The sequence below is a fragment of the Aotus nancymaae genome, unplaced genomic scaffold (assembly GCF_030222135.1).
Source record: "Aotus nancymaae isolate 86718 unplaced genomic scaffold, 86718_ANA_hifiasm-v0.15.2.pri h1tg000041l, whole genome shotgun sequence".
NCBI classification, from domain to species: domain Eukaryota; kingdom Metazoa; phylum Chordata; class Mammalia; order Primates; family Aotidae; genus Aotus; species Aotus nancymaae.
In genome coordinates, this window is record NW_026988455.1 from 9,092,427 (window position 1) to 9,118,404 (window position 25,978).

The 25,978-nt window shown below is 50.3% G+C and overlaps 1 protein-coding gene across 1 annotated transcript; it reads right to left on the reverse strand.

Annotated features, from left to right (window-relative positions):
• Nucleotides 1-4,732: 4,732 nt before the first annotated feature.
• On the reverse strand, nt 4,733-25,933 carry UBAP1L (ubiquitin associated protein 1 like). The gene is made up of 5 exons (XM_012454483.2): nt 25,814-25,933; nt 14,809-15,381; nt 12,026-12,235; nt 6,181-6,282; nt 4,733-4,965 (listed from the first exon to the last, which is right to left on the reverse strand). The coding sequence occupies exons 1-5, from the start codon at nt 25,931-25,933 to the stop codon at nt 4,831-4,833; spliced, it is 1,140 nt and encodes a 379-aa protein (XP_012309906.2). The 3' UTR covers nt 4,733-4,830.
• Nucleotides 25,934-25,978: the final 45 nt, after the last annotated feature.

Consider the following 25,978-nt stretch of genomic DNA (forward strand, 5'->3'; position numbering starts at 1 on the left):
GATCTTGAGGTGGGAAATTATCCTGGATTGTCTGGGTGGGCCTAATGGAATCATGAGGGTTCTCTAAGAAGGAGGCAGAAAGTCAACCAGACAGAGGGCACTGTGCACATTTCCCCAGGAAGGGAACATGTAAAGGCCTTGAGCTCTCAGCCCGATGGGCTAGGAGACATCGCTCCTGTCGGAGTCGAAAGGCTGCCTTCAGCCTGCTCCACTGGGCCTCTGGAACATGGTGGGAACCCAGAAGAGGAGACAAAGCCTAAGGGAACAGGAGGGAGACAGGAACCAGGGCAGGACTCGCTTCATTCTGCTTACATGGGCCAGGCCTTGGTTTGCTCCTGGAACCGGGACCCTGCCATCCTCATGGCCTCCTTTCTTGGGGTCCTCTTGTCCAGACCATGCTTGAGTGTGTCAGCTGCTGCTGTTTCAAGGAGCCACCAAGGCAGCCACCTGATCCTTAGTATTAACTATAAGGATTGTCCTCCCAGGTGGCACTCCCAGAATCCTCTGTGCCAGCCACCTTCTTTAACCCTGCTGACCTGAGAAACAGAGTGGTTCTCCCAGGGCTTCTGAGTTTGATGATAAATGCTGGAGATTTGCTCATTGTAACAGTGATGAGGAGGATGATCATAGTAAAAGTAACGATGATGGAAATGAGGCAGAGTATAAATATGTATAAATAAAGGCCGAGCAAGGCGGCTCATGCCTGTAATCCCAGCACTTTGGGAGGCCGAGGTGGGCGGATCATGAGGTCAGGAGTTCGAGACTAGCCTGGCCAACTTGGTGAAAACTTGTCTCTACTAAAAAAAGGTTAGTCGGATGTGGTGGCACACTGTAATCCCAGCTACTCAGGAGGCCGAGGCAGGAGAATCACTTGAACCTGGGAGGCGGAGGTTGCAGTGAGTCAAGATCGTGCCACTGCACTCCAGCCTGGGCGACAGAGCAAGACTCCGACTCAAAAAAAAAAGTATAATTAAGTAGCTACTACTGTGGCACAGTCTTCCTGCACATTCTCCTGCTCAGTCATCACAGTTGGAAAGTTTCAGTATCTGTATTTTATGGGTAAGACACTGAGGCACAGAGAGGCTGTGTGATGTTCAAAAGATCACACAGCTGGTTAGTGTTAAGGCTGCAGTTTCAGTCCACATCTGACTTTAGAGTCCATGCCCCTAACTACCACACTACTGTACCTCCTAAAAAATATTTTAAATAAACAATTTGCCCACTGATGTCTGTCTTTTTGTTTGGAGACAGAATCCCACTATGGAGTGCTGTGGCACCATCGTATCTTGCTGTAAACTCATGGGTTCAAGCAATCTTCCTACTTCTAATGTCTAAATTTTTTTTTTTTTTTGAGATGGAGTCTTGCTCTGTCACCAGGCTGGAGTGCAATGGCGAAATCTTGGCTCACTGCAACCTCCGCCTCCTGGGTTCAAGCGATTCTTCTGCCTCAGTCTCCTGAGTAGCTGGGAGTACATGCCACCACACCCAGCTAATTTTTGTACTTTTAGTAGAGACAGGTTTTCACCATGTTGGCCAGGATGGTCTCGATCTCTTGACCTCGTGATCCGCCCACCTCGGCCTCCCAAAGTGCTGGGATTACAGGTGTGAGTCACTGTGCCTGGCCATTTTTGTTTTGTTTTGTTTTGTTTTGTTTTTTTGAGATGGGATGTCACACTGTTATGGCCCAGGCTGGAGTGTGTGGTGGCATGATCTCGACTCACTGCAGCCTTAACCTTCCAGGCTCAGGTGATCCTCCCACTTCAGTCTTCCAAGTAGCTGGGACTACATGCACACGCCACCATACCTGGCTTTTTTTGTTTCTGTTTTTGTTTTTTTTGAGACAGGGTCTCACTCCATCACCCAGGATGGAGTGCAATGGCGTGATCTCAGCTCACTGCAACCTCTGCCTCCTGGGTTCAAGCAATTCTCCTGCCTCAGCCTTCCGAGCAGCTGGGATAAGAGGCCCCCATGACCTCACCCAGCTAATTTTTTTTTTTTTTTTTTTTTTTTTTGTATTTTTAGTAGAGAAGGGGTTTCACCATGTTGGCCAGACTGGTCTCAAACTCCTGACCTCAGGTGACCCACTTGCCTTGGCCTCCCCAATTTTTTTTTTTTTTAATAGATAGTGTCTTGCTCTGTTGCCTAGGCTGGAATGCAGTGGAACAATTTTAGCTCACTGCAAACTTTGCCTCCTGGATTCAAGTGATCCTCCCATCTCAGCCTCCCAGGTAGCTGGAATTACAGGCGTCCACCACCACACCTGGTCAATTTTTCTATTTTTAGTAGAGATGGGGTTTTGCCATGTTGGCCAGGCTGGTCTTAAACTCCTGGTCTCAAGTGATCTGCCTGTCTTGGCCTCCCAAAGTTCTGGGATTACAGGTGTGAGACACCGCACCTGGCCAGATGTCACATTTTAAATCAAGCAATAGTTTGCTAGGGATGGACAGGTTCTGGGCATGTGAGAGAAGGAAAGGAATAATGGGCCTGTCAACTGGTGGGCTGACCTGCTCCCAGAGGTGCAGGGGACTAATCTAGGGGACTTAGGAAAGTGGTGGACCAAGGCCAGGTTACCTTAATCAGAACATAAATAACTTTGGACCTAACATTGCTTCTTAGAAATTGAACTTTAATTTTCCTGTCTCTTTCCAGTATAGTTTTATTTTTGGCAAGACATGTGTCCAACTTTACAACATCTTGCCCATTTTCTCAAATAGTTTTGCACTGCCTGCAAGTTATTCAAGACAGTGCAAAGAACGTTTTTATTGTGATTTCAAGTTGGCAGGGATTGAGACTTAGTGGAAAGCACCGAGGGGCTATTGGGGCTCAGGAGACCTGGTTCTAGTTCCAAACTTGTTGCATGCAGGCCTGCAGAAGTCCCCATTACCTGTTCAGATGAGGTATCTGGGGTTGAAGCCCTGAGAAATGTGGAAGTTGTTCATTTTTATACAGGCCTCTGTTCCAGGTCCAGCCCTGTTTTCAGGGTAGAAGAAGGTGAGATTTTTTTTTTTTTTTCTTAGAGATGGAGTTTCGCTCTTGTTACCCAGGCTGGAGTGCAATGGCCCGATCTCAGCTCACCGCAACCTCCACCTCCTGGGTTCAGGCAATTCTCCTGCCTCAGCCTCCTGAGTAGCTGGGATTACAGGCACACGCCACCATGCCCAGCTAATTTTTTGTATTTTTTTTTTTTTTTTTTTTTTGAGACGGAGTTTCACTCTTGTTACCCAGGCTGGAGTGCAATGGCTCTATCTTGGCTCACCGCATCCTCCGCCTCCTGGGTTCAGGCAATTCTCCTGCCTCAGCCTCCTGAGTAGCTGGGATTACAGGCACGCGCCACCACGCCCAGCTAGTTTTTTGTATTTTTAGTAGAGACGGGGTTTCACCATGTTGACCAGGATGGTCTCGATCTCTTGACCTCGTGATCCACCCGCCTCGGCCTCCCAAAGTGCTGGGATTACAGGCTTGAGCCACCGCGCCCGGCCTAATTTTTTGTATTTTTAGTAGAGACGAGGTTTCACCATGTTGACCAGGATGGTCTTGATCTCTTGACCTCGTGATCCACCTGCCTCGGCCTCCCAAAGTGCTGGGATTACAGGCGTGAGCCACCGCGCCCGGCCGAGGGTGAGATGTTTTGATTCTGCGGTAATTGTTGCAGGTCTTTGCACAGGCCTGGATGGAAAGGGCAGAGGCACCAGAGTCTCGGCCTCTGGCCTCTGCTTGCCTGAGTTATGGGCTGCTCCAGCAATTGGTCCCCTTGCTCCTTGGGGACTTCTAAAGGATAGGCCTTGGGTGACTGGAAGCAACTCTGTGGCAACCTCCCCACCTCACAAATGAGGGAAGACTGGCATAGGATCACAGATTGTCAGAGCAGAAGGGGACTCAGACTGGCTGAAAGTCACACACACTGGCCATAGGCCTGTTATATAATAAATGATCCTCAGAGATCTTTTTTTTTTTTTTGAGACAGAGTTTTGCTTTTGTTGCCCAGGCTAGAGTGCAATGGCATGACCTTGGCTCGCTGCAACCTCCACCTCCCTGGGGTCAAACGATTCTCCTGCCTCAGCCTCCCGAGTAGCTGGGATTACAGGCATGCACCACCATGCCTGGCTAATTTTGTATTTTTAGAAGAGATGGGGTTTCTCCATGTTGGTCAGGCTGGTCTTGAACTCCTGACCTCAGGTGCTCCCCGCAACCTCGGCCTCCCAAAGTGCTGGGATTACAGACGTGAGCCACCGCACCTGGCCAGAGATCTTCTTACATAAACAAAACAGATTCCTGGGGCTGCCAAGCTGGGCTTCGGGGATGGGGCCTGGGACTCCTGAAGAAACACCCCAAGGATTCTTATGGATAGCAGCCAGGTCTGGAAGCTTTTTCCTAGGGAAACTGAGGCCCAACAAGGCCTTGACCCAGACATCAACAGCCCTAAAATCAGAAATTAGGTCTTCTGACCTATAGTTTGATGCTCTTTCCACACCAAGATCAGGCGCCTGCAGGACTCAGAAGAACTGCCCATTATTTCTTTGTTCTAATTTCCTCAAAATCAAGGTTACTCATGCATGCAGCGTAAAGAGTCAAATCAGGTAGTTTTACAGGCGTGCGTGAAGAACACAGCTCCCCGTCAGGGTCTCCCATCTGCCCCCCCGCAGAGGCAACCATTTCAACTCTTTCAGCAGATTCTTTTGCTGTTCACTGTCACCCCAGCATCATTTCTGTTTTTACAAAAAGCACGCATCACTTTGTTACTCTTATTTTGGTTTTAATAACACAGTTAGGATGGGTCGCCAGCTCAGGCCCCGGGCCTGGACGCCCAGGCATCATGGAGTGCCCCCGTGGTCACTGGGCACAGGCCACCAGCTCCTCCAGGGCTTGCTCTCGGCGGTTGCCATGGACCAGCAGCACCTCCTTGATCCGGTCCTGCTGGAAGCCCATGTCGCTGAACTGCTCCCAGAGGCGCAGGAACTCCCCTGCCTGAGGAAGAGGAGACAGGGAGGGGCTCTGCTGGGCCTGGCCTCAGCCCTGGGGAGCCCCAGCTCCAGTGCCTGCTGCACCTAGTTCCAAAAAGCTGTGGCTCCTCCCGGGCCACGTGAGCCTGATCCTGGGCCACACCTGCCACTTTCCTGTACCACCGGGGGACGTAGGCTCCAACCTCCCTTCCTCTGCCAAGGAAAGAAGGCCCCAGCCTGGCCCAGGGCTCTGCCCTGACTCTCCTCCCATTCCTCCCACTCACTCTCAACTTTCTGCTGGGGCAGGAGGAGGAAGACAGCACACTGGCACCGGGAGCACGAACATGGTCCCTGCCCATGCCCTGAACACTGCGGAGGTCTCACAGCACAGCCTGCACCTTCCTTCCCTTCCCACCCCGACCTGGGGGCTTGAAACTTCCCCACTTCTCCCTCTCTCCTTCTTGGGGTCTCACCCAACCCTCTGTCCCCTCCAGCCTCTGTGAACAGCTGCTCTGCCATGGGGCACTCAGAAGTGGCTATTGGGGCTGGGTGTGGTGGCTCACGCCTGTAATCCCAGCACTTTGGGAGGTTGAGGCGGGTGGATCACTTTAGGTCAGGAGTTTGAGATGAGCCTAGCCAGCATGGTGAAACCCCATCTCTAGTAAATACAAAAAAAAATTTGCCGAGCATGGTGGCGGGCACCTGTAATCCCAGCTCCTTGGGAGGCCGAGGCGGGAGAATCACTTGAACCCGGGAGGCGGAGGTTGCAGCTAGCCAAGATCGCAGCCCTGCACTCCAGCCTGGGCGACAGAGCGAGACTCAGTCTCAAAAAACAAGAAGTGACGATGGGGCCTACAGCTGCATGCACTCAGGGCAGGCAGCACTCCCCAGGCAGGGAGGCCATGCATCTTTGTGCTGCCCGTGATCCTATCTTGGTGTGTGACAAAAAGTGGGCACCCAGTCACAGTGGCTGCACAGATTCAGCCTAATAAAGCAAAGCCCCCGCTGCTCTGCCTCCCGCCTCCCTCCCACCTCTTCCTGACCTCGCTCTGTGCCTCTCGCCTTTGCCCCTGCCGCAGCGCCCTGAGCCAGCTCCTCCCCAGGGCTGAGGAGGCAGGCAGTCTTCCTGACGGACCCACAGGCTGGCTCTGAGGACTCATGTGCCCCTGCACACTGGGTTCCTGGGTCCCCCCCACACTCCCTTCCATCCCCTGGGGCCCTGGCAGGAAGCTCTGCTGACCTGGCTCTCGGAGAACTGGAACATCTCCATGGCCTCGTCCACCAGGCCTTCCTCATAGCCCTGGCGTAGCAGGCGGTCACAGGCGCTGAGGTAGCTGAGAAACTGGGCCGGAAGTGGGCAGAGAGGGAGGGAGGGTAAGCAGAGGGGCAGGGGCAGCAGACGGGGCAGGGAGGCACTCCAACGGCCTGAGCTGAGTGCCAGGAGACTGGGCAAGCCACCACATGCAGTGTGGCCCCAGATCCTGTGAGCCCAAGGAAGGGGGATTAGAGGCTTCCTCTGAGGACCTGGGGACAGGCAGACAGTGGGTCTTCACCAACTGTCCCAAGTTGGGGGCAGGACTCCAGGAAAAGGAATGTCAGGGTGGGCTAGAACCTAGGTGTTCATAGAACCTAGATGGGGAGCAAGACAGGCTTCACACACAGGCATCCCACCTACCAGTCAACGCAATTCAACATTCGTGCACCACCACCCTCCCTGGAGCACCCACTCACGTGAAGATGCTCATCCGTCCACACCTGTGCACTCCTAATCTACCCCCAGCTGCATCTCTCTCATCCAGGACACCTGAGCCACTACTGTTCAACTCCTGCGCCAGTGCTGGAGAAGGGATGTGGGGGAGGCGCAGAGGAGGATCCCACAGGTCGGAAAAACTGTTCCGGTCACTCCACGCTTAAGTCATCAGGGGCCCAGGATAAAATGCTGCCTCCTTACCAGGCAGGGCTCAAAGGCCTGCTCCCTGTCTCTGGCCTCGGCTCCTCCCTCACCCTCCAGGCCTCTGCATATGCAGCTCCCTCAGCCAAGGCCAGCCTCCTTCCCCGTCCCTGGGAAGCCTCCTGCCCCCTCCGTCCTCCTGGGTGCCCCTAGCACCCTGTGCTTCCCTGTTACAGCACATATAAGTTTGTAATTGCTTCACTAAATCTTTCTCATCCACTAACTTTTCGCTCCATGACGGAGGGGCTGTGTCAGTCTCGTTCACCAGTGTCCCCACACCCAGCACGGTGGCAGAAGGAGCTCAATCATGTATGCTGCGTTTATAAAATGAATGAAGACCTGCCTTCAAGGAACTCATGGCTTAGTGGCGGAGATAAACCAGACACAGGACCACATCAGTGCCAGGCAAATCAAAGCAGGATTTATAGGGTGTAGGTGCCAAATGAAGGCTCCAGACCACAGGAATTACGAGTATACATGAAGGGACGAGTGGGGTTTCTGTAGACCTTCAGAGCTGGGATGAAAGTACAGATCATCTAGACTAACAGTTTTCAAATTGTTTTTAGCTCCTGAAGTGTTTGTCTTAGCACAAGAAGGCTTCAGCAATAACAGGGCTGCTCTGGGAGAACCAGGGCCAGGGGGATGGAGGCCCAGAGTCGGGTGCTCCTGCCCAAGGTACTGCCCAGTACAGCTAGACCTGCTCTGAGCACGTTTTGAAAACCACACACCCATGCCCTCCTTTCACAGTTGAAGAAACTGAGGTTCAGGCAAGGCAGATGCCCTGCCCAGGATCCCAGGACTGGGGCCCCAATTACACAATCTCTCACTTAATGCCTTGTCCATTAGAGGGATCAGCTGCTAGAGGAGGGGCTTTGAGCTGTCTTGGGGGAGGACAGGGTTTCTAAAGGTGAAACCTTCACCTTCAGAAAAAGGGCGGGCAAGGACAAAGGGTGGACGCTGCCTCCACCTTCTGATTCATCCACAGCAATGGTTAGTCTCTGTGCTTACTGCAAACACCTTGGGAACTTGAAAAATGACTGATGCCTGGGCCTCAGCTTCAGAGGTTCCATATCATTGGTCTGGGGTGTAGCCTGAGCATTGGGTTGTTTTTTGCTATGGCTCTCCAGGTGATTTTTTTTTTTTTTTTTTTTTTTTTTTTTTGAGACAGAGTCTCACTCTGTTGCCAGGCACCAGGCTGGAGTGCACTGGTGGGATCTCGGCTCACTGCAACCTCTGCCTCCCGGGTTCAAGCAATTCTCCTGCCTTAGCCTCCCGAGTAGCTGGGACTACAGACACATGCCACCAAACCCAGCTAATTTTTGTATTTTTAGTAGAGACGGGGTTTCACCATGTTGGCCAGGATGGTCTCAATCTCTTGACCTTGTAATCCACCCGCCTCGGCCTCCCAAAGTGCTGGGATTACAGGTGTGAGCCACCACGCCCGGCCTCTCCAGGTGATTCTAATGTGCACCCAAGACTAAGAATCACTGAATGGGGACAGCTGACCTTGATCCATACCATGCCACAGTGAGTATCAGAACCATCAGCAAATTTTTTAAAATTAAAGGCCCCTGGATCCACCCCAGATCCACTGACTGTGACCCTTCAGGATAAGCCCTGAGAGTCTGCCTTTGCAAAGGTTCTGCTATTTGGTCACCTTTTGGGCCTGCGGGACTGTAGAAGCTACCAGGCTTGCCTCAGGCCCCCAGGTGGGTGAGGATGTCAACTTCAGGCCACAGGAGGGGGCCCCTAGAAGTCACTGGTTCCAAACACATATTCCTCCTCCACCCTGTGAACTGGGAAACTGAGGCATTTAAAGAGGGAGCCTGGCCTGTGGACCCTCACACATGGTACCCGTGCCTGTCCTGCAGGCAGGGAGTAGGCACATGAGGCCTTGTGGAAGGAGAGGAGTGATGCACAATTTCTTTTGTATGTCTTCTTCTCTCCCTGGCTGTTCTAGCTGCTCTGTCTCCATCACCTGACGCCCTTCCTCCTGGGCCATCTGTCATTTATCTTGGCCAGAAAGGATGTACTTCAGTATGTGGCTTTCAGTGGGAGAAGGAATCTGAACCCAAAGGGCTTGTTCGGTTACCAGGACTTCACAGAACAGACAGAAATACTAACTTGGTGGGGGAGGATAGATGAAGTCATCCAAAGGCCCCTCAGACCTACCCCCTTGGGGCCTGGCTCCTGACTGTCCACTGGGGAAGGCCACCCAGAGATCCAGGGTGCCAGGCAGGTGGTCAGTCTGTATCTGGAATCACAATGTTCCCAATGCAGTGAGATCCTTCCAGCCCACTCACTGGGAGGCCAGGGCCCCAGGCTGGCTCTGACTCATCTTCAGACCCCCAGAGTGATGGCCTGAGACCTCAGCCTTGTCCCAGAGCCTGGAGGGACTGTGGAGGTGCGTCAGAGCCCCACTGTGCATCTGGCCCCTCACAGGCCTCCTGGCCAGCTTTTTGGCCAAGACCCTGGCTTTTCAGTGTGAGCCGAAGGTAGGGGTGACTTTAGATCTGCTCTTAGATCTCAGATCAGCCGGTGGTGCTGTCCTAGTAGGTTCTCACACAGAAAATGAGATAAAAGGCACTGTGCAACCAAGATGCAGAATCAGACCAGCCAGCCTCCACGCCAGTGCTGCCACTGACTGGCTGTAGGAACTTCCCTGGCTTCAGTTTCCTCATCTGCAAAGAGGTCATAATGTAATAGCAACCTTGCAGAATTGGAAGGAGTGATGCACCTAACGGAATACTCTCAGACAGAGAGATCCATGCAAGGAAAATGTTCAATAAATGTTAGCACCCCTCCCTGACATTTTAGCCACATGGGGGTCACTATGTTGGCAATTCTCCTTCAGGATAGGGGATGAACTGATGAACCCAGAGTAGAGTAGAAGCAGGAGTGGGCAGGCAAGGGGACCATGTGTGTTTCCCCAGCCCCACCCTGGCTCCTGTTTGAAAGTCACTTTTCTTCTGCCACTCCCTCTCACAGGAGCAGGCAGCTCTGGACCTCAGGGACCCAACATTCAGAGTCATCAGTGATTACAGAGGTGTCCAAACCTTCTGATGGTGATGGGACAGGGACGAGAGAAAAATGAAAAGTGCCAGCTCCCCAGGACCAGCTAGCCAACCATGAAGAGCCCTGATGTTTAGAAGACAACATAACGAGGGATGTTACTTTCAGGTGGGGACATGGGGGTGTAGACAATGGCGTTCAATGTCACCTCCTGACCTCACAATCCTTCCATGCCTCCTTTTGCCTATTGGGTCATTTATCCAATTCTCGGGCCAGCCTTCAAGACCCCTAAATCTACCCCCAATTCTCTTTGTCTTATCTCCCACCAGCCTGCCCTGTGCACCTCTCCTCCAACAAGACTGGTCAGATCAGGGCTCCCAAACACTTCCTTCCCACCTCCACTCCTTTATTCACACTGTCCTTCCCTCCTGGAATATCCTCTTCTCCTTCCTTCAGAGTCAGAGCTTATCTAGCCTTGAGGTCCAGCTCAATGTTGGTATCTCCATGAAGCCTTTCTTGATCACTGGAACCTCCTTGTGGTAGATTGAGAATGATCACAAATTTGTTTGCAGCCTCTCCCACCAAGAGATGGAGTCTATTTTTCCCCCATTTAAATCTGGAATGGTCAATGACGTGCTTTGATCAATAGAATGAGGCGGAAGTGACTATGTAAATTTCAGCCTAGGCCTCAAGAGGCCTTACAGCTTTTACTCTTGGAACCAAGTAGGGTGGCCTGCTGGAGATATGTGGCCCAGCTTACAGGTATCACCACCCACTGTACAGTGGATGAGGCCATCTTAGATCATTCAGCCCCAAGTGAGTCACCAAACTGTAGCCACAGGAGACTCCAGGTGACATGAGCAGAAGAACCTCCTCGCTGAGTCCACCTTAAAACTGCCAAGCTAGACAATCATGAGCAAATAAATGGCTGTCTCAAGCCACCAAGTTTTGGGGTGGTTTGTTACACAGCAATAGATGACAGATACACCCCATCACACTGACATCACAGGCATCTTGTCACTAGCACCTCTTCTTAGGCACTTTGGGGGTCCTCACTCCTCTACAGGTGCTCTTACATTCTTGGCTTGTATTAGGGGTAAAGACCTGCTTCCGAATATTAGAGTGGCTCAGATTGCTGTCCTTGGAGCTCCCCCCAGGAGCTCGGACACACCCACACCCCCTCCCTCTCTGGGAGCCCAGACATGCCCCATCCGCGCCTGGAAACCACGTCATTACTCCACGCCCACTTCTGCACTCGACACTAGGCTCTGCATTCGGCACCAAGCCAGCCGTTGAAGAACCCCACCAAAATGCAAAAGAAGTCTTGTAAATCTACCCAATAGCAGTCGAGTCTTGTAAATCTACCCAATAGCATTCGAGTCTTGTAAAGCTACCCAATAGCAGTCGAGTCTTGTAAATCTACCCAATAGCAGTCGAGTCTTGTAAATCTACCCAATAGCATTCAAACCCTGCCTACCTGCCAATAGCAAGCTTGCCCCGCCCACGCCCTGCTCTCCCACAACCAACCAAATGCCTCCACTCCCTATAAAACCCCACATCTGAGGTTACCTCCTGTGGGACCACAGAACCTCGCCTGGGAGCTGAATAAATTCGCATTGGATCTTCTTGTGCTGGTCTCAGTTTCTTCTTTTTAAACTCAGCAAGAACCCAAGAACCCTTACAATCATGAGTGTCCATCATTCTTCCAATAGAGCGAACTCTATTAGAAGAATAGAATGTGAGTGGGTAGATCCTGGTGTAGCAGACTGTGATGTTCCAACCACAGACCCTTTCACTGAAGGACTTACTGTCCCAGATGCTGGGAGAGCCAGAGACACTCTTCAGTTGTCTGCTCCTTCAGGGATTACCTTAACTACAGAGATCCACTTACCTCAAGTCACCCCCTTCCCACATGCAATGACTGATTGAGGCAGGGGTATAAAGGCCTGACCCTCTCAGCCCCACTCAGGACAACCCTGAGGGGCCACAGATGCTCCAGAGCTGTGGGGTTGGCTGATGCTATTGTTGGGCCTATGTTACCGCTCCAAAGGTGAAAACCATGTGTCCAGTCACCTGGCTCCAGCATCACAACCCATCAGCTCTGCCCCTCCTCCTGACTCACCTGGCTCAGGCTCTGCCTCCCTGTCTTCTGCAAAGCGATGATGGCCCTTTGCAGGGGATATCCCAGGGCAACCACGGGCCCAATGAGGTCTTGCTCCTCCTGGCTCAGGGCGGACAGCAGGTCAGCCGCAGTATCAGCGTGTGATTTGTGGGGGTTGAGAGGCTGGGGTGCCCCCCCAAGAGGTGGTAGACAGGTGTACGGGCTGAGGGACTGAAATACAGACAGGCTGGACATGTCAGTTACCACAAGAAGTGACACCCAGTTGGGCTGGACATTTAAAAAAATTCCTTTATGTACCACCTTCTTTGTAGGGGCTAATATTATGGAGGGCTTAAGAGTCCTGCAGACCGCAGCTCTCTAATGCTTACTCAGTTTACCCATGTGAAAAATAAGGGCAATCCCTAAGCTACTTCACAGGACTGTTATGAGGCTTAAATAAGACAATATGAGGAGCTGGGCGCAGTGGCTCACACCTGTAATCCCAACACTTTGGGAGGCCGAGGCAGGTGGATCACCTGAGGTCAGGGATTTGAGACCAGCCCAACAAACATGGTGAAACCCTGCCTCTACTAAAAAATACAAAATTAGCCAGGTGTGGTGGTGCGTGCTTAAAAGCCCAGCTACTTGAGGCAGGAGAATCACTTGAAGCCAGAAGGCAGAGGTTGCAGTTAGCCGAGATCACACCATTGCACTCCAGCCTGGGCAACCAGTGAAACTGTCTCAAAAAAAAAAGACAATGTGAGGAAAGTGACTAGTAAAAGAAATATGAGGTCCATTCTGTCTTATTTTGCAGACATTGAAATCAAGGTTCAGAGATGTTAATGACCGGACTGAGCAACACACGCTCGGTACCTCAACCCTACTCAGGTTTTCTGCCCCATACTTCAGTGAGGGAGGAGAAGGGGTAGGTCTTCCCAACCAGGCCCTCCTTGTTTAGTTTGGCTGGGCTGGGGTTTGGCAGGGCATGGAGCAGGGTAGGAACTGGGGACACCAGCCCTTCAGTTATGATGCTGGAGAAACCAAAACAGACCCTGGATTAAGGAGGGTGACTTGAAGGATTCCAAATGGTTTGGCTGTCGTCACCCCAACCCTTCTCCCATGAGGAAGTACCTCTCTGCCAGCCCTGAATGTTTCATCCTGTCCCCTTCTCCTAGGGAAAATCCAGCTGCCGCCTGGCTCCTGGGATGGAGTGTATATGTAACGCACACGAATTCCCCACCCATTTGCATCTTCTCGGTGCTCTCCCCGGCATGACCTCACCCTAGGGTCTGCCCTTTATTACCTCCAGGGTGGAGAACTTCAAAGTTTAGGAGCTGAGTCTACTCTTACGTCCTTGAAAAAGATATTTCACCACTCTCTGCTTCATTTACATCATCTACAGGATACTGTCCCATCCCCACAGGGTTGTTGGGAGAGTTCAATTAATCTTGACCAGGGAAGAGCCATCCTGGCATCAACATCTGGTCTTGGATGTGGGCATGGCTTATCCCACTTACAGAGCCTCTTCTCTACTATGTATGCTCTAAACAACTGTGTGAAGGGTTGCTGGCCCACTGTGCAGGTAGAGAAGTGGCCGTTCCGTGACTTGCCTAAGGTCACACACCGGTGCATGTAAGAAACCAGACCTCAGGGCCAGGTGTGGTGGTTCACGCCTGTAATTCCAGCACTTTGGGAGGCCGAGATGGGCAGGATCACGAGGTCAGGAGTTTGAGAGCAGCGTGACCAACATGATGAAACCCCATCTCTACTAAAAATACAAAAATTAGCCAGGCGTGGTGGTACACACCTGTAATCTCAGCTACTCAGGAGGCTGAGGCAGGAGAATCACTTGAGCCAGGAGGTAGAGGTTGTGGTGAGCTGAGATTGTACCACTACACTCCAGCCTGGGTGACAGAACAAGACTCCGTCTCAAAAAAAGAAAAAAAAAAAAAACAGACATCAGGTCTCTGTCTTTCAGATTGAATTCTACCTTGGCCTTATTCTGCAGCATCTCCTGGGCTGAGTGTGGGGCTGCTTGGGGGCAGAAAGCTGTGCCCCACTACCACCTGCTGCCAATCCTGACCCATAGTGGGAGTCTGACACTTAAACAATTTGGAAGGGATCTTTAAGCTTCTGTGGTTCCACTGTAGGATCACTTGTCCCTGCTCTTCAGGGTTCACTTCCTCCATCCTGAAGCCTTTCCAGCCCGCAGCAGCCCTGACTCTCCCTCAACACCTGATCCCGCCGTACAGTGCAGGGCCTGGTCCCGCACCCTCTTGGCCAACTCTCCATGTCCTGTGGTTTTGACACTCCCAACTCAGTGTCTGGCCGGAAGTAACTATCCATTGAATATTCTAGCTCCCCAGCCTGCAGCAAACACCACCCAGTGGGAAGCCCTAGATTTGCGCTGCGTTCATTAATTCAGCAGACATCCACTGAGCGCCCTCTGTGGGTCAAGTCGGCAGCTGGGTGCTCTGGAAACAAAAATCAATGCGATCCCGTCCCTGCCCTAAAGAGCTCATCCTCGGTTGGAAGAGACGGGTCCAGGATAATTAAAACCACTGTGACCTGCGCCCTAAAAAAAAGGCAAGGCAGGCATAGTGGGAAACGGGGGGAATGGCAGGGACTACTCTACTCTAGGGCCGCAGGAGGACAACACGGTACAGGCCCAGGTGGGAGCAGGTCAAGGGAGGACGCAGAAGCGCGCGAAGGAGGGGACCGAGGCTGCGGGCCGGGCTGGACACCCAGATCAAGGGGACTGGGCTGCTGAGCGGCGGCCTTGGAGGGACGGGCAGAGTTCTTACCGCGACCGTGGGCTTGCGGCTCCGCAGCGAGGGGATGGCGCCGGCCGTGGAGGGCCGCGGGGGCGACGCAGGGGCAGCGGAGGACTGGGCCGCGGGCCCCGGGGGTGACGTGGGCCCCGGGGGTGACGCGGGTCTGGATGACAGGCTCAGCGCGCGGTGGCCGCGGAGGCCGTGCAGGAGGGCGCGGGGCCGGGCGGCCAGCTTCCCCTCGGAGAGCCGTCGCCGCGCCCCCGCCAGCTCCGATCGCACGCCGCGCAGCAGGTCCAGCGAGCACAGTCGACGACCCGGGACGGGGCTTGCCGGGAGGCTGCGGGGGCCCGGGTCTTCCTCGCTGCCAGAGGAGGCTTCTTCCTCATCCTCATCCTCACCCTCCTCCTGTGGCCTCTCCTGGGGTCCGGCCTCCGGGTCTCCGATGGCTGCAGGCACAGGCGCCAGCACATGTTCGGGGCTGACCAGCAAGAGCCAGGCTGGAGGGGCTGACGCTGTCCCCGGGTCACCACACTGGTACGGGCTGGGTCCCCGGCTGGCGGCCTCCACACAGAAGAGTACCCTTCTCTCCAGGCTGAAGTCGTGCTGCGGAAAGAAGGCGCCGTAAAGCCGCGGGCAAACCAGGTCCCTGGAGACATAACCCTAACCCCTATCCTGGGGGACCCTGTTCAGCCAGAGACGCTCTAGGCCTGGACAGCGTCAGATTCTGAGCCCCGGGCTTCCATCACAACCCATCCTACTCTCGGTTTTAGCTAACACTGTGGTCGATGGATACCAATAACAGTTTAATGGCAAACTGGCATAAATGACAAAGTGATGAATTCATTAATAGAATGAAATGTAATGAAACCCGATATCTAAATCCCTTTGCCATTCAGTATGTAGTTGAGCAATAACTACTTAAACATTTTCTCCAATGAAACGTATTCTTAGCAAAGAAGCTCCCACCTGAGCCCAGCACAGTTTGCCACTGAGTAGTCTGCCTTGGAGGCCCGCCTAGGCAGACAAACCTCCCTGTGGAGTGATACCTGTCCCCAGCCACTTTGCTGCTATCAAGGTTACTTTGGGGTCCTGGAAATGTCATAACCACTAATCTTTGTGGAACTCTACTTAGTATGATCGAGTGTCATTCCTATTTCCAGATTATGAAAATGTAGCTCAGAACACTGAATGTGCTAGAAGTTAGATTGGCAGTGAGTGGCTGAGCTGGTTTTCCTGGTGGACCTGATTGTAGTGCTTCGTATTAGACCACCGAAAAAAACAATCTGCAGTCCATATAAATAATCTAGAGTTTGTAAAATGAGGCAAAATGAAATATTCCTGTTCCCTACCTTTAAGCTTAAGAACAGAAAGCATAAGACTCCATCAAAAATATACAAAAGTTTTAAAGGCAATTTGCTCTACCATGGCCAGTTAAGGAAGAAAGAGGCTAGGGGTAGGGGAGCGAGGCAGAAAGATAGGCACAGATGCTCAGACACTTAGATCACAGGTGCCGCTCCCTCTCACCCATGACACTACCTTGGGGAGAAGAGCATAAGTTAGCTGCTCCAGTGTGACTCCCTGACTGAGCCCAGGGACTGTGTCTTGTTCCTCTCTGTATCTTCAGGGCATGGGGCAGGCCTGCCCCAGAGTGGATGTTTGTAAGTATGTGCAGAATAAATTGTTAGAGAAAGAGATTGGAGCAAAATAGGTGGGTTGTGAAGTCAGAGAAGGGAAAAAGACTTTAGAACTAATGAGGCATGCTTGGAGAGAAAGAAGCTAAGAAATAGACAGCCAGCAGCACTCAGAGGGATTAAAAAAAATACCAAAAGACCCAATAAAATGCCAATGCTTGATTTTGGAACTATGCCAGATGATTCTAAAGTTCACATAAAACAAATAAATAAATAAATAAAAGCCTGGCACTGTAGCTCATGCCTGTAATCCCAGCACTTTGGGAGGCCAAGGCAGGTAGATCACCTGAGGTCAGGAGTTCAAGCCTAGCCTGGCCAACATCGCGAAACTCCATCTCTACTAAAAATACAAAAATTAGCCAGGCATGGTGGCGTGCAACTGTAGTCCCAGCTACTTGGGAGGCTGAGGCAGGAGAATTGCTTGAACCCAGGAGGTGGAGGTTGTAGTGAGCCAAGATCACACCACTGCACTCCAGCCTGGGTGACAGAGTGAGACTTTGTCTCAAAAAAAAAAAAAAAAGAAAGAAAGAGAGAGAGAAAGAAAGAAAGAGAGAAAGAGGGAAGGAAGGAAGAAAGAAAGAAAGAAACAAACAAACAAACTCTGGAGACAAAAACATAAATAAGGAGAACTGGCCCTATCATTTTTTAAAATATAAAATCTCAATAACTAAAACTATGGTACTGGCACAGACAGATTAAAGGTACATAATAGAAAGTCCAGACATAGACCTTAATATATTATAAAGATTTAGTAACTAACAAAGGTGGCATCTCAAGCAATAGGAAAATGATAAAGTTCTGGACAATAGATGGTGTTAGGCTGGGCACAGTGGCTTGTCTGTAATCCCGACACTAGGAGTCTGAGGCGGGAGGATTGCTTGAGCCCAGGAATTCAAGTCCAGTAACATAGCAAGACTTTGTCTCTACAAAAATTTGAAAATGGCCGGGCATGGTGGCTCACACCTGTAATCCCACTTTAGGAGGCTGAGGGCAGGTGGATCACGAGGTCAGGAGACCGAGACCATCCTAGCCAACATGGTGAAACCCTGTCTTTACTAAAGATACAAAAAATTAGCTGGGTGTGGTAGTGCATGCCTGTAATCCCAGCTACTAAGGAGGCTGAGGCAGGATGATCCCTTCAACCCGGGAGGCAGAGGTTGCAGTGAGCCGAGATCATGCCACTGCACTCTAGCCTGGCGACAGAGCGAGACTCCTCAAAAAAAAAAAAAAAAAATGAAAATTAGTCAGGCATGGTGGCACATGCCTGTAGTCTCAGCTGCTTGGGATGCTGAGGCAGGAGGGTTCTCTTGAGTCCAGGATGTTGAGGCTGCAGTGAGCCATGTTCATGCCACTGCATTCCAGCCTGGGCGACAGAGTGAGGCCCTGTCTCAAAACATAAAACCAAGCTGAGCACAGTGGCTTATGCTTGTAATTGCAGCACTTAGGGTGGCCAAGGTGGGAGGATCACTTGAGCTCAGGATTTCGAGACCAGCCTGGGCAACATGGTGTGAAACCTCATCTCTACAAAGAAATACAAAAAATTAGCCAGGCATGGTGGCATGTACCTCTAGTCCTAGCTACTTGGGAGGAGGCTGAGGTGGGAGGATCACTTGAACCCTAGAAGAGGAAGTTGCAGTGAGCTGAGATTGTGCCACTGCACTCTATCCAGCCTGGGCGACAGAGCAAGACTCTGTCTGAAAAAAGCAAAAACAGCTCTTCCCCTAAGCAGCCTGTGAAAATGGTTCACTATTCATTTGACCTGGAGAATGCCACAAAATCATGTAAATCAAGAGGCTCAAATCTTCATGTTCACTTTAAGAACACTCGCAAAACTGCTCAGGCCGTCAAGGGTTTGCATATATGAAAAGCCACAAAGTATCTGAAAGATGTCACTTTACAGAAACAGTGTGTACCATTCTGACATTTCAATGGTGAAGTTGGTAGGTGTGCCCAGGCCAACAATGGGCTGGACACAAAGTCGGTGACCCAAAAAGAGTGCTGAATTTTAGCTGCACATGCTTAAAAATGCAGAGTTCTGCTGAACTTAAAGGTTTAGAGGTAGATTCTCCGGTCATTGAGAATACCCAAGTGAACAAAGGACCTAAAATGCACCGCCAGACCTACAGAGCTCATACGTGAGTTCTTCCTGCCACTTCGAGATGATCCTTACTGGAAAGGAACAGACTGTCCCTAAACCAGAAGAGGAGGTTGGCCCAGAAGAAAAAGATATCCCAGAAGAAACTGAAGAAACAAAAACTTATGGAGCAAGAGTAAATTTAGCATTAAAATAAATGCAATTAAAAGTCAAAAACAAAAACAAACAGTGTTAGCTGGGCACAGTGGCTCATGCCTGTAATCCCAGCTAGGGAGACTGAAGCGTGAAGACCAGGAGTTTGAGACCACGCTGGGCAATATAGTGAGAGCCCATGCCTAAAAAATAGAATAAATAACGTTAGCTAACTAGAAAAAAAGTTGGACCCATTCTCACACTGTACACACAAAAGGATGAATTCCAAAAGGACCAAAGATTCAAATATATGATACAAAACCATAAAAGTACCAGGAGAAATAGGAGAAATCCTATTTATAATCTCAGATGGACAAAGCCTTTCTTGCTTTGGATCAAAATCCACAAGCCATAAAAGAAAAGATAAGGCCAGGCACAGTGGCTCACGCCTGTAATCCCAACACTTTGGGAGGCCAAGGCGGGTGGATCACGAGGTCAGGAGTTCAAGACCAGCCTGACCAGCATGGTTAAACCCCATCTCTACTAAAAATACAAAAATTAGCTGGGCGTGGTGGTGCAAAGCTGTACTCCCAGCTACTCAGGAGGCTGAGGCAGGAGAATCACTTGAACCTGGGAGGCGAAGGCTGCAGTGAGCTGAGATCATGCCACTGCACTCCAGGCTGGGCGACAGAGTGAGACCTCATCTCAAAAAAAAGAAAAAGAAAAAGAAAAGAGAAGCCAGTACAATGGCTCATGTGTGTAATCCTAGTACTTTGAGAGGCAGAGGTGGGAGGATTGCTTGAGGAGCCCAGGAGTTCAAGACCAGCCCAGACAACAGAGTGGGACCCTGGTCTCTACAAAAAGAAACATAATTAGCCGGGCGTGGTGGCTCACGCCTGTAATCCCAGCACTTTGGGAGGCTGAGGCAGGCTGATCACCTGAGGTGAGGAGTTGGAGACCAACCTGACCAACATGGAGAAACCCCATCTCTACTAAAAATATAATATTAGCCAGGCATGGTGCATGCCTGTAATCCCAGCTACTCGGGAGCCTGAGGCAGGAGGATCGCTTGAACCTGGGAGTCGGCTCTTGTGGTAAGCCGAGATGGCACCACTGCACTCCAGCCTGGGCAACAGGAGCAAAACTCCATCTCAAGAAAGAAAGAAAGAGAGAAAGAGAGAGAGAAAGAAAGAAAATTAGTTGGTTGTTGTGACATGCACCTGTAGTCCCAGCTATTTGGGAGGCTCAGGTGGTAGGGTCACTTGAGCCCAGGAAGTCGAGGCTGCAGTGAGCCATGATTGTGCTACTGCACTCCAGCCTGGGTGACAAGAGTGAGACTCTGTCTCAAAAAAGAAAAAAGAAGGGAAAAGATAATTCTACTACTACTACTACTACACACACACAAACACACACACACACACACACACACACACACACACACACACACTCTCTGCATGGCAAATATACCCCATAAGTAAGGTCAAAAACACACTGGCAGGAAAATAACACATACCACAGACAAAGGGCTAACTTCACTAATATAGAGAGTGCTGAGGAATAGATAGGAAAAACACCAACAGCCCAACAGAAAAATGGGCGAAAGATAAGGCATTCCACAGAAAAGAAAACACAAATGTCTCCTAAACATATGCAAAGCTGCTGAACCTCACACATCATAGAGAAAGGCAAATTAAAGCTACAGTGAGATAGCATTTGTCTATTCCTGGGCAGACTCAGTCTGATGATGGTTTTGGGCAGCCTGAGAGAAAAGGCACTCTGTCATGCTGGCTGGGATGTAACTAAGTATCCCCCATGGAGGGCAATTTCCCAGTGTACTCCAGGACGTTTGCATATAGTTGTTGGTCCCTGCAGCATTATTTGTAATGGCAAAAGAATGGAAACAACCTAATTGTCCATCCAGTGAGGACTAGTTCAATAAAGTGTTATATATCCATATAATGCAGTACCATGTGTAAAGAAAGGAAGAAATGATTACATTTGCTTATATATACACATGTAAGAATCTCTAGACAAATCCATTAAAAACGAATAAAAGAGAGGCTGGGCATGGTGGCTCCCACCTGTAATCCAGCACTTTGGGAGGCCAAGGTGGGAGCAATCACCTGAGGTCAGGGGTTCGAGAGCAGCCTAGCCAACATGGTGAAACCCAGTATCTACCAAAAATACAAAAATTAGCTGGGCGTGGTGGCATGTGCCTATAATCCCAACTACTCAAGAGGCTGAGGCAGGAGAATCGCTTGAACTTGGGAGGCAGAGGTTGCAGTGAGCTGAGAACATGCCACTACACTCCAGCCTGGGTGACAGAGCAAGACTTCATCTCAAAATAAAAAACAAAAATAGAATAAAAGAGGTCATCAATGAGAGAGTGAAGGTGGGGAACAGGGTGGATGGGAAGGTATTGGGGGAAGTTTTTCACTCTACCAAGCATAGACAAACTGCCTATGGGTCAAACAAACCCCCTACTGTGTTTTTATAAATAAAGTTTTATTGGAATACAGCCATAGCCACCCACTGTGGCCATATTATCTATGTCTAGCCCCACAACAGCAGAGTTAAGTCATCACCACAGACTTTACTATTTGGCCCTTTACCAAAAATGTTTGACAACTCTTGCTCTATACCATTTCAATTTTTTTTTTTTAAAGACAGAGTTACGCTCGGGCACCCAGGCTGGAGTGCAACGGCGCAATCTCAGCTTACTGTAACCTCTGCCTCCCGGGTTCAAGCAATTCTCCTGTCTTAGCCTCTCGAGTAGCAGGGATTACAGGCACCCACCACCACACCTAGCTAATTTTTTGTATTTTTAGTAGAAACAGAGTTTCACCATGATGGCCAGGCTGATCTTGAACTCGTGGCCTCAAGTGATCTGTCCACCTTGGCCTCCCAAAGTGCTGGGATTACAGGTGTGAGCCACCGTGCCTGGCCTTTTATCATTTTAAAACCGTATGAATATATTTTCTCTCTAAAATTAAATTTAGAAAATGAAATTAATTAAAGGGAAACTTAAACAACAAACCAGACTTGCTGAGCCTTTCGCTATGGGAGGAAGGACTCCCGGAAAAGGCAGAAGGGTGGAGGAGATGGACATGGGCTTTGGGGTTTGACAGACTTGTTTTAGAATCCTAGCTGTGTCACTCATAAGCCATGTGACCCTGTAGGTCACTTGGGTGAGAGCTTTTGATGTCTTGTGCCATGGTGTAGAAATACTCGCCTTCGATTCTTCAAGGACCTAGAAATAGAAATTCCATTTGACCCAGCAATCCCATTACTGGGTATATATCCAAAGGATTATAAATCGTTCTACTATAAGGACACATGCACACAAATGTTCACTGCAGCACAGATTACAATAGCAAAGACATGGAATCAACCCAAGTGCCCACTGATGATGGACTGGACAGGGAAAATGTGGCACATATACACCATGGAATATTATGCAGCCGTCAAAAATGATGAGTTTGTGTCCTTTGTAGGGACATGGATGAACCTGGAAACCATCATTCTCAGCAAACTGACACAAGAACAGAAAATCAAACACAGCATGTTCTCACTCATAGACGGGTATTGAACAATGAGAACACATGGACACAGGGAGGGGAGCACTACACACTGGGGTCTGTTGGGGGAAATAGGGGAGGGACAGCAGGGGGTGGGGAGTTGGGGAGAGATAGTATGGGGAGAAATACCAGATATAGGTGAAGGGAAGGAAGGCAGCAAATCACACTGCCACATGTGTACCTATGCAACAATCCTGCATGTTCTTCACATGTACCCCAAAACCTAAAATGCAATAAAAAAATAAAAAATAAAATAAAATAAATACTCGCCTTCTAAAAACATTCTCATAAACAGAGCAAATGGGCCAGGTGCAGTGGCTTATGCCTGTAATCCCAGTACTTTGGGAGGCCGCGGTGGGTGGATCATCTGGGGTTGGAAGTTCGAGACTAGCCTGACCAACATGGAGAAATCCCATCTCTACTAAAGATACAAAAATTATCCAGGCGTGCTGGCACATGCCTGTATGCCCAGCTACTTGGTAGACTGAGGCAGGAGAATCGCTTGAACCCGGAAGGCAGAGGTTGCGGTGAGCCAAGATCACACCATTGCACTCCAGTCTGGGCAACAAGAGTGAAACTCTGTCTCAAAAAAAAAAAAAGAGCAAACGTATAAAGAGCACCTAGCACAGACCTGGTGCATAGTAGGTGCTCCATACCTGGTAACAATTTTCTCCCGCTTTAGGCCACTGTAGGTTCATCTGGTAGCCTAACTACCATCTAACATTGTTGCTATGGATAATGTATTTCAAGTTCCAAACACTGGGAATACATCCTGGTAAATTCAAGAGAACTTACCAGGAGGGCTGTAAATCACACTTAGAGTTCCAGGCTTTTCTGTTTGTTAGTTTGGTCCAGCAGTAAAAGAAATGGAAGCTCATGAAGGGAACCAGACTCAAGAAAGTAGAGTTTTCCACCCTAAGAGTAGGGGGCAGAGCCAGGGTCAACACACAGTCATGGCCTTGGCAGAAGGGTGTCCATTTCTGCTTCCGGGAGAGGCAACCTTCAGAATATCCCCTTCTCAGCATGGATTGAGCTCAGCAGAAAGGGAAAAGCTGTGATAATCCACCTCCATGCAGGCTTAGTAAAGCAAGCTCCTCTTCTCAGCAACGGAGGCCCCATGCCAGAGCGAGAGCCACAGCACAGGCTGCCAGGGGAGAGCAGGAGCTCTTGCCCTACAGAGCACCAGCCCCTAGACACTGTGCTCTGGGCTTTACAAAGCTTATTTTGACTATGGAAACCCTGGACCTCCATGCAACTTCAGGGTCTGCAGATGAAGTAAACTGCACTAGGTCTTCTGCAATCCCCAGGCCGGGCAGGCTCCTCTACCTGACCTTCCCCAGCTCTCTCCTTCCTGGACTGTGCTCTCTGCTTCTGACTTCCTGCAACCTCCCCTCACCCTTTTTGTTCTTTTTTTTTTTTGAGACAGAATCTCGCTCTGTTGCCCAGGCTGGAGTGCAGTGGCATGATCTCGGTTCACTGCAACCTCTGCCTCCCGGGTTCAAGTGATTCTCATGCCTCAGCCTCCCGAGTAGCTGGGATTAGAGGCACACACCACCATGTCCAGCTAAGTTTTGTATTTTTAGTAGAGACGGGGTTTCACTATGTTGGCCAGGATGGTTTTGATCTATTGACTACGTGATCCGCCCACCTTGGCCTCCCAAAGTGTTGGTAATACAGGCGTGAGCCTTGGCACCTAGCCAACTTTTTTTTTGCCTTTAAACCTTACAGCCCTGTGTCTCTCGTGATCCAAGTCTTACTGTTAGCTAATATGAAATGACATGGAGGCTGGGTGCAGTGGCTCATGCCTGTAATCCCAGCAATTTGGGAGGCTGAGGCTGGCGAATCACTTGAGGTCAGGAGTTTGAGACTAGCCTGGTCAACATGGTAAAATCCCATCCCTATTAAAAATATGAAAATTAGCCAGGCGTGGTGTCAGGTGCCTGTAATCCCAGCTACTAGGGAGGCTGAGACAGGAGAATTGCTTGAACCCGGGAGATGGAGGTAGTGATGAGTCGGGATTGTGCCACTGCACTCCAGCCTGGGTGACAGAGTAAGACTCTGTCTCAAAAAAAAAAAAAAAGAAATGACATGGAGTCAGGAACTGGGTTATAGTCTTGTCACTGCCACTAACTTTGGAAAAATCATTTCCCTTCTCTGGGCCTCCTCATGTGAAAAATGAGTGAAAGCTGAGCCAGATCCTCAAGCTGTTCTACAAAGCACCCTGCAAGCAGTGGAAAGTGGGCACACAAGAGCCTGAAGCCCCAGCCCCACAGGGCCTGACACCAGCTGTGCAGTGATTTGCTATCTTGTTCTTTTATTGCTGTAAATTCATGTGAATTTTGCATTCTGCTCTGTGATATATCTGTGTTATAATATAAATGCAATAGGTTTCCCCTAAATCTTAGTAAACTTGACTCTCCAGGAAGTTAAATCACTTGTATCCTGAGGTCACTTGCGATATAGCCACTACCCTGGGAATGCGCATGTCCCAGTGTGTGAGCCCTGTGGGCCATGGGTGCTTCCAGGCCACCTCCAGGGCAGGTGGGCTGTGGGTCTGCGGAATAGTTATCCCTTCTAATGTGTCCCATCTAACTGGCTGCAGAGTCTTGCTCTGTCACCAGGCTGGAGTACAGTCGTGCGATCTCAGCTCACCACAACCTCCACCTCCCGGGTTCAAGTGATTCCCCTGCCTCAGACTCTGGAGTAACTGAGACTACAGGCATGTGCCACCACGCCCAGCTAATTTTTTATATTTTAGTTGAGACAGGGTTTCCCCATGTTGGCCAGGATGGTCTCGATCTCTTGACCTCAGATCTGCCCGCCTTGGCCTCCCAAAGTGCTGTCTGTCTGCATTTTTAACAGAGGATTCTGGAGATGGCCCAAAGGAGTGATTCTAACGGTGGAGTTTTAGACATGGCAGCAGGCTGATGGGGAAGAGAGGAATTGGAGCGCCCCTGCATTGACTCTCAGGCAGTTCACACAGGCAGCCTCCTAGTTATCCTGAGCTTAAAACAAGACCCGCTAGACAGTCCTCATCACCCAGCCACCAGCATTCTTCATGAAACACTTTTTCCTCCGTTGGGTTGTTTTCAAACGCCCTAGACTATACAAAAGCAGGGCTAGCTGTCCTTTAAAATCAAGGAACATTGGACAGGTACGGTGGCTCACACCTGTAATCCCAGCACTTTGGGACGCTGAGGCAGGCGGATTGCCTGAGCTCAGGAGTTCACGACCAGCCTAGACAACACAGTGAAACCCTGTCTCTACTAAAATACAAAAGCAATTAGCCAGTCATCGCGGTGTGTGCCTGTCGTCCCAGCTTCTTGGGAGGCTGAGGCAGGAGAATTGCTCAAACCCAGAAGGCAGAGGTTGTAGTGAGCTGAGATCGCGCCACCGCAGTCCAGCCTGGGCGACAGAGCAAGACTCTGTCTCAAATAAATAAATAAATAAATACAATAAAATCAAGGAACAAGGCCCCCTGGACTCAGCCCCAGACCCACAGACCCAGGAGACAGAAACACAGACAGAGACGCACTTACCATAGAACCCAGCAGAAGCTCCCTGCAGGCCGGGACACTGATTTCTGGCGCAGGGAGAGGCTCTGTACTCATCACAAAGTCCTTGGGCAACTTGAAGAGAACACCATCAAGGGCATTCATTCTGTCAGAGGAGTGTGGAGATGCCTGGCAGGATTGGGGCAGCTG